At 35.1% G+C, this 9,344-nt stretch overlaps 1 protein-coding gene across 2 annotated transcripts in view; it reads right to left on the minus strand.

The window, feature by feature from the left end:
- The window catches only part of DCAF10 (DDB1 and CUL4 associated factor 10), a 56,359-nt gene that overhangs the window by 20,765 nt on the left and 26,250 nt on the right, over positions 1–9,344 (minus strand). For both annotated transcript variants that reach the window (XM_024734394.1, XM_024734393.1), the window contains exon 3: positions 5,152–5,349. In XM_024734394.1, the coding sequence (XP_024590162.1) occupies positions 5,152–5,349 (198 nt within the window). The remainder of the gene's footprint in view (positions 1–5,151; positions 5,350–9,344) is intronic.

Here is a 9,344-nt window from a genome sequence, read left to right on the forward strand (position 1 = left end):
TAGTACCTTTATTGAAAATCAGCTGATCATAAATATAAGGGTTGATTTCTGGACTCAATTCTGTTCCCTTAATTTATATTAGACGTCTATCCTATGCCAGTACCACACTGTCTTGATTACTATGGCTTTGTAGAAATTTCTGAAATCAGGAAGTGTGAGTCTTCCAACTTGTCCAAAAAAAAGGCAGCTGGAATTTTGATAGGGATTGCCTTGAATCCATAGATTAATTTGGAGAGAATTGCCATCTTAATGATATTGAATCTTCCAATCCATGAGCACGGAATGGTCTCTCCATTCGTTTATATCTTCTTACATTTCTTACAGCAACGTTTTAGTTTTCAGCGTACAAATCTTGTACTTCTTTTGTTAAATTCATTCCTAGGTATTTTATTGTTTTTTAATGCTATTAGTGGAATTTTTTTCTTCATTTTTGGACTGTTCATTGCTTATGAATAGAAATACAATTGATTTTTATATATTAATCTAGTATATCTTATGACCTTGCTGAACTTATTAGTTCTAGTAGTTTTGTGAATTCAAGATTTTTTTTTTTTTTTTTTTTGCGGTACGCGGGCCTCTCACTGTTGTGGCCTCTCCCGTTGCGGAGGCTCCGGATGCGCAGGCTCAGCAGCCACGGCTCACGGGCTTAGCCGCTCCGCGGCATGTGAGATCTTCCCGGACCGGAGCACGAACCCGTCTCCCCTGCATCGGCAGGCGGACTCTCAACCACTGCGCCACCAGGGAAGCCCCAAGATTTTTGATATATAAAATCATATCTTCTACATATGAAGATAGTTTTACTTCTTTCCAATCTACATGCCTGTTATTTTTCTTGTCTGTACTTCCAGTGCAGTTGTACTTCCAATACAGTGTTGTATAAAAGTAGTGAGAGCAGACATCCTTGCCTTGTTCCCAGTCTTAGGGGGAATGTATTTAGTCTTTCAACATTAAGTATGATTTTAGCTGTAGGTTTTTCATAGCTGTCCTTTACCAGGTTGAGGAAGTTCCCTATTATTCCTAGTTTTATCACAAATGGGTGTTGGATTTTGTCAAGTGCTTTTTCTGACTTTATTGAGATGATCATATATATGGGCTTTGACCTTTACTAATGTGATGTATTACATTGATTTTTAGATGTTAAACCAACCCTATCTATATTCCTGGAATAAATTCCACTTGGTTGTGACATATAATCCTTTATATATGTTGCTAGGTTTGATTTGCTAATATTTTGTTGAGGACTTTTATCAAATTTTTGGGAGAGGGATATTGGTCTGTAGTTTTCTATTCTTAGTGATGTTTGTCTGGTTTGGTTATCAGAGTAATACTAGCCTCATAAAATGAGTTGGGAAGTGCTCTCCCCTCCTCTATTTACTGTAAGTGTTTGTGAAGGATTAATATTATTTATTCTGTAAATGTTTGGTAAAATTCACCAGTGAAGCGTTTTGGACCTGAGCTTTTCATTGTGGGAAGATTTGAAAATTCAATTTTAAACCAATTCAATTTCTTTACTTGCTATGTAGGTCAGTAGGTCTATAGACTTTCTATTTGCTGAGTCAGTTTAAGTAATTTGTGATTCTGTAGGTATTTGTTTATGTAAGTTGTCTGATTTGTTGCCATAGAGTTTTTCATTGTATTCCTTTGTAATCCTTTTATTTTTTTTTATAAGGTTGGTAATGATGTCCCTTCTTTTGTTTTTAATTATGAACAAATGTTGAATTTTATTCTTCAGTTGAAACAATCATGGATTTTTCTATTTAACCTGGTGTGATAAATTATACTAATAGAATTTCTATTGATAAATCTTTTCATTTCTAGAATAAACCCAACTTGGCCATGATATTTTTTTTTTAATTAATTAATTTATTTATTTTTCGCTGTGTTGGGTCTTTGTTTCTTTGCGAGGGCTTTCTCCAGTTACAGCGAGCAGGGGCCACTCTTCATCGTGGTGCGTGGGCCTCTCACTATCGCGGCCTCTCGTTGTGGAGCACAGGCTCCAGACACGCAGGCTCAGTAGTTGTGGCTCACAGGCCCATTTGCTCTGCGGCATGTGGGATCCTCCCAGACCAGGGCTCGAACCCGTGTCCCCTGCATCGGCAGGCAGACTCTCAACCACTGTGCCACCAGGGAAGCCGGGTCATGATATTTTGATTAATATCTTACAGGATCCAATTTCCCTTTTTTAGAATATTCGCATCTACATCCATAGTACAGACTGACCTTTCATTTTGAGTTTGTGTATCAAGGTCATACCTGAGGTAAGAATTGCATTTTTCTGGAATCTGAACAGTTTAATAAGATTGGAATGCTCTGTTTCTTGTAATATTTGGTAGAAGTCACCTGTAAAATTGACAGGTTGCTGTATTATTAGTAGATAGGTATTTTTTTTAAAAATATTTATTTATTTACTTTTGGTGGCGCTGGGCCTTCGTTGCTGTGTGCAGGATCTTCATTGCAGCATGTGGGTTCTTTCTTTTTTTAAAAAAATCTTTTATTATTATTATTTATTTATTTAGGCTGTGCTGGGTCTTAGTTGCAGCATGCGGACTTCTTAGTTGCCACACATATGTGGGATCTAGTTCCCCAACCAGGGATCGAACTCAGGCCCCCTGCGTGGGAGTGTGGACCACCAGGGAAGTCCCAGTAGATAGGTTTTAATTGATTTTTTTCATTTCTCTAATAGCTAAGGCATAAGTGACATCCCTGCATGAAAACTAGCCAGAGCTGATGCAGGTGGCAGTGCTGGCACTGGATCCTGCGATTAGTCTGCTATGTAAGGGGGGCTTCAGCTACTAGATCATAGGGAGAGATCTGGAGGAAAGTATCTCTAGAAGAGGTGCCACGGTACCCAGAAGGTGCCAGGATATGACACATGGGGATGATTCATGACAGTGACTATTTATCAATTAGTATGGAAGAAGTTCAATCTTATAACAACCTTTTCAGCTGAACCAGTGCATAATGGTTAAATATCAGTCCTGGTAATAAGTCTATTTCACGTTTTCTATTTCTTCCTTGATCAGTTTTGCATAGGTGTATTTTTTGTGTAAACTATTTCATCAAAGTTTTCAAGTATATTGGCAAAAGGTGATCTTATTATCTTACTCTATATTTTTTATTGTCTTCTTTCTAATTGCTGAGATTGTGTCCTCTTTTTTTCTTAATGTATCTTATCAGAGAAGAGCAAGCTTTTAAAAAATCTTTATTGTATTTCATTTTCTATTTCATTAATTTCTGCTTTTTTAAAAAAAGATATTTATCATTTCCATACATCTACTTTCATCAGGTTTACCCTTTTTTATCTTTTTCAGACTTTTTGAGTAGGATGTTTAGTTCATTAATTTTTAGTCTATCTATCTCCTGATTTCACTATGATTTTTTTCTTTGATCCATTAATTATTTAGGAAACAAGTTTATAAGTCTCCAAACCTGGGAATTTTTATTTACCTCTGGTTCATTAAACTGTACTGGGATCAGGGAAAATGGTTTGTGTGATAACAATTCTTTGATATTGGTTGAGACTTACTTCGTAGTCCAGAACACGCTCAATTTTTGTACATGTTCAAACTTTGCTTTAGAGGATGTATTCACTATTTGGGAGCAGAATTCTACATATGCCTACTAAATCAAGCTTATAATATTATTAAAATATTCTATAGACTTACTAGTTTTTTGGTCTATTTTATCTATTAGTAAATGAGAGAATTATGTTAATATTTTCCACTGAGATGAAGATTCTCACTTTTGTCTGTTTTTGCTTTTTATGGTTTGAGGCTATGTTATTAGGTACACACAAGATAAGAATTTTTATGTTCTAGTGAAATAAAGCTTCTAATATAGTACCTTTTAAAAATCACTAATAATGCTGTATGCCTTAAACTCTATTTTGTCTGCTATTAATGTAGATATAACTATTTTTCTTTGATTTGTATTTCTCTTTTATTTTTTCCCATCATTTTACTTTCAAACTTTCTGTGTTTGTATGTTTTAGGTATACTACTTATGAAAAACATAGAGTTTGTTTCTGTTTTTTTAATCCATCTAGTACTATCTAATAACTGGTTACATTAGTCCATATATACTTATTCTAATTGTTGGTATTCCATTATCTGCCTATCGTATTCTTGTGCTTCCTAATTTGCCTGTTTTTTTTAAAAAATGATTTTCCCCTCTTCTTCTCTGCCTCTATTGGATTGATTGTATTTTTTAGCTTTTATCCTTCTACTAATTTGGAAGTTATTTATATTCCTATTCAATTTTTATTTCTAAACTAAAAAATAACTAGTCCTAAATTTAAACAGACACGCTTGTCTTAGTTTAAAGATAATCAGTAGCTCTATGCTTTGCTCAAACAATATGAATAACTAGAAATCTTTAAGAATATCCCCCTAGTTTTACATATGAGCTCTAAAAAGAATATTTCAGAAACATTCCCGGTGTATATTACTGTATTGTCATTTTACCAAAGCTAGCAACAGGAATATTATAATTATTTCGCAAACTTTAACTCTTTCAATTCTCTATAAGGAGATATTCTACTGAAGTGTTTCACAACACAGACATTAGTGACATTTTAGATGGGATGACTGGTCCCCTGTGCAAACTGTCCCATGCACTGCAGAATGTTTAGAAACTCTGATCCCTGCTGACTAAATGCCAGTAGAAATCCTCCTCTCTTCTCCTGTAGTGACAACTAAAACTGCACTACACATTATTTCCAAACATTCCCCTAAGGATCAGTACCACTCCAACTGAGAAACCACTCTTCTAATGCATGAAAACAAAGTGCAAAAATTACAAAATAGATTTAGAATTGAAGGACCAAAGAGTGAAAAACATTTCAGTTCCACAAAGGAAATAATAACAAAAATAGTTTTCCTTAAATTCAGGAAACTCATTTTATAAACCAGTTTTCATCATTAACTATATTACTTGGTCTCCTTTCCACATAATTTTCTCCAAGTTTTTTAGTCACAATATGTGACTAAGTGCAAGGAACAAGATGGAATCACTTTCTGATTGTTTTTTCCCAAAGCCAGTTTCTTTCTCCTAAAGAGATATGAGAGCTAAGACAAAACACTGAATTTGTTTACCATCTTAAAAACATTTTTTTGTTGTTCATAATCCTAACATGACCTCCTATTCACAAACCTGTTGGTGTCCCAAATAATGACATTTCCATCAAATCCTGACGTTACTAAGAGTCTTGTATTAGTATCATATTCGATGTTCTTCACCCAGCTAGTGTGACCATGTAAAGTGCATACTTTGCTGTTCAGTTTTCTCAGATCCCATAGTGCTATTGTAGTGTCATCAGAGCAGGTAGCAAACAGCCGGTTATCAAGAAACCTACAAAGCAGAAAAGAAAAACTAGTTCATTTAATCTCTTATTAAAGAAAAACTGAGAAGCAGTCTCTGTATTAGGAATCAAGAAAACAAATCAAAAAAGGACTACAAACTCACTGTATAAACCCAGTGATTCTAATATATAATAAATAGTAAGTATAATTCACATAACCACAGAGAAGGCTACTATGATTTAGTGAGGGCCATGTTGCAATTTTATCTGTTTTACATTATTGATTTTTACTCAAAACTAGAAATAGGGGTGGGTGTTTAGAGAACAGTGCTAGAGAAAATGAATTTTAGAATCTGTATAGGAAACACAAATGGTGAGAGACAATTTAATAGGAGACAAAGGAGATTTTGAATACTTAATTGCAAGTGAAACATGTTAAGCATAAAGTGTTCAAAATTATGAGAAATATTTACTCTGCTACCAATAACATCTCTATCTATTTAGAGTACATTTCTCTTTAGAGTACATTTACATATAAAAATTGCTACTAAAGTGCCATAATTTTTAATCTATTAATTCAAAGCCATTCCCCAAATAATCTCACTTCTAGGACAACCAAGAAGAAATGGAAAAATTCTTAAAAAGGTAGTTTCCCAAGACTGAACCAGGAAGAAGTAGAAAATATGAACAGATCAATTACCAGCAATGAAGTTGAATCAGTAATTTAAAAACTCCCCACAGGGACTTCCCTGGCAGTCCAGTGGTTAGGACTCTGCGCTTTCACTGCCGAGGGCCCAGATTCAATCCCTGGTCTGGGACCTAAGATCCCGAAAGCTGTGTGGCGCAGCCAAATAAATAGATAAATAAATTTTTTTAAATTAAAAAATAAAAATAGGGCTTCCCTGGTGGCACAGTGGTTAAGAATCTGCCTGCCAATGCAGAGGACACACATTCGAGCCCTGGTCCAGGAAGATCCCACATGCTGCGGAACAACTAAGCCCGTGTGCTACAACTACTGCGCCTGTGCTCTAGAGCCTGCGAGCCACAACTACTGAGCCCACATGCCACAACTACTGAAGCCCGTACACCTAGAGCCTGTGCTCCGCAACAAAAGAAGTCACCTCAATAAGAAGCCCATGCAGCACAACGAAGAGCAGCCCCCTCTTGCCACAACTAGAGAAAGCCCGAACGCAGCAACGAAGACCCAACACAGCCAAAAAATAAATAAATTAATTTAAAAAACAAATAAGGTCCCTGTGCTACTCTATAGCACAGGGAAATCTACTCAGTACTCTGTAATAACTACATGGGAAAAGACTCTGAAAAAGAATATATATATATATAAAACTAAATCACTTTGCTGTACACCTGAAACTAACAAAACACTGTAAATCAACTATACTCCAATATAAAATAAATTGTTTAAATTAAAAAAAACGACTTAGGGTGGGAAGCTGTTGTTACTTAGTGATTATATATATTTCAAAATAATTTTATGGCTATGCATAAATTAGTTTGTAAACTACATTAATAAATTAATAAGATTTTTTTAAAAACTTAAAAGCTTTTGTACAGCAAAGGAAACTATTGACAAAATAGTTTGAAAAGACAACCTACTGAATGGGAGAAGATACTGCAAATGATACAGCTGATAAAAGGTTAATATCCAAAATATATAAACAGCTTATACAACTCAACATCAAAAAATACTAACAACCCATCTTTTAATTTTTAATTTTTCCAAAGAGAAAATGCAGATGGCCAAAAGGCACATGAAAAGATTAAAAAACCACAATGAGGTATCACCTCACACCTGTCAGAATGGCTATCATCAAAAAGAACACAAATATCAAATGGTGGGTATGGGGAGAAAAAGGAACCCTCATACACTGCTGGTGGAAATGTAAATGGGTACAGGCACTGTGGAAAACAGTATAGAGGTTTCTCAGAAGCTAAAAATAGAACTACCATATGACCCAGCAATTCCACTCCTGAGTATATATCTGAAAAAAACAAAAACACTAATTCAAAAAGATACATGCACTCCAATGTTTATAGCAGCATTATTTACAATTGCCATCGTATGAAATCAACCTATGTGTCCATCAACAGATGAATGGATAAAGAAGATGTGTTTTATATATATACAATCGAATACTACTCAGCCATAAAAAGGAATGAAACTTTGCCATTTGCAGCAACATGGATGGACTTAGAGGGCATTATGCTAAGTGAAATAAGTCAGAGAAAGAAAATACTATATGATATCACTTATATGTAGAATCTAAAAAATACAACAAACTAGTGAATAAAATAAAAAAGAAGGCAGACACAGATACAGAGAATAAACAAGTGGTTACCAGTGGGGAGAGGGAAGCAGGGAGGGGCAGGAGAGGGGTAGGAGGGGGGAAAAAAAATGGGGTTATTATGGGATTATATGAAATCATCTGTGTGAAACTTTTGAAAATTGTAAAGCACTACAGAACTTTAAAAAATCTTTCATTCAGTAAAAAAAAGAGAAAACATACCATCATTTTTATCTATTAATTCAAAAGCATTCCCCAAATAATCTCACTTAGCAACATTTTATTAGGACCAGTCAAGATTACAAAATAGATAACAGTTTTCCAAGGCAATAGAAATAAAAGCAAAATTACATAAATGGGACCTAATCAAACTTATAAGCTTTTGCACAGCAAAGGAAACCATAAACCAAATGAAAAGACAACCTATGGACTGGGAGAAAATACTTGCAAACGATGTGACCTCCAAGGGCATTGCTAATTATTAGAGAAATGCAAATCAAAACTACGATGAGGTATCACCTTACAAAATGGCCATCATTAAAAAGTGTACAAAAAAGGGCTTCCCTAGTGGCGCAGTGGTTGAGAGTCCGCCTGCCGATGCAGCGGACGCGGGTTCGTGCCCCTGTCCGGGAGGATCCCGCATGCCGCGGAGCGGCTGGGCCCGTGAGCCATGGCCGCTGAGCCTGTGCGTCCGCAGCCCGTGCTCCACAATGGGAGAGGTCACAACAGTGAGAGGCCTGCGTACCACAAAAAAAAAAAAAAAAAAAGTGTACAAATAATTAATGCTGGAGAGGATGTGGAGAAAAGGGAACCCTCCTACACTGTTGGTGGGAATGTAAATTGGTATATCCACTATGGAAAACAGTATGGAGGTTCCTTAAAAAACTAAAAATAGAATTGCCATACGATCCAGCAATCCCACTCCTGGGAATATATCAGGAAACTCTAATTCAAAAAAAGACATGAACCCCAATGTTCATTGCAGCACTACTACAATAGCCAAGACATGGAAGCAACCTAAATGTCCATGGACAGATGAACAGATAAAGAAGACGTGATATATATGTACAAAGGAATACTACTCAGCCATAAAAAAGAACGAAATAATGCCATTTGCAATAACCTGGATGGACCTAGAGATTATCATACTAAGTGAAATAAGACAGAGAAAGACAAATATGGTATGATATCACTTACATGTGGAATCTAAAAGATGATACAAATGAACTTATTTATAAAACAGAAACAGACTCACAGCCCTAGAAAACAAACTTATGGTTACAAAAGGGGAAAGGGGGTGGATAAACTAGGAGTTTGGGATTAGCAGAAACAAACTACTATATAGAAAATAGATAAACAACAAGGTCCTACTGTATAGCACAGGGAACTATATTCAATATGTTGTAATAAACCATAATGAGAGAATATGAAAAAAAAATATATATAACTGAATCACTTTGCTGTATATCAGAAAATAACACAACATTGTAAATCAACTATACTTCTATAAAAACAAAGTAGACAATTAAAATACTCTATAATTCAGATTTTTAATTATTTTACACTAATTTCTCAATCCTTAGAATTTATTTTATATAAACACTTAAAAAATAACCTACCTATCACATTTTAATTTCTGCTCAATTCAACATTAGGATGCTTTCTCTAACATATTCTTTTATATATAACTACCTAATCTCTTGCAGAAGAAATGAATTCTGGAGTTTCTTCTAATATAT

The sequence above is a fragment of the Neophocaena asiaeorientalis genome, unplaced genomic scaffold (genome assembly GCF_003031525.2).
Source record: "Neophocaena asiaeorientalis asiaeorientalis breed wild unplaced genomic scaffold, Neophocaena_asiaeorientalis_V1.1 scaffold192, whole genome shotgun sequence".
NCBI classification, from domain to species: domain Eukaryota; kingdom Metazoa; phylum Chordata; class Mammalia; order Artiodactyla; family Phocoenidae; genus Neophocaena; species Neophocaena asiaeorientalis.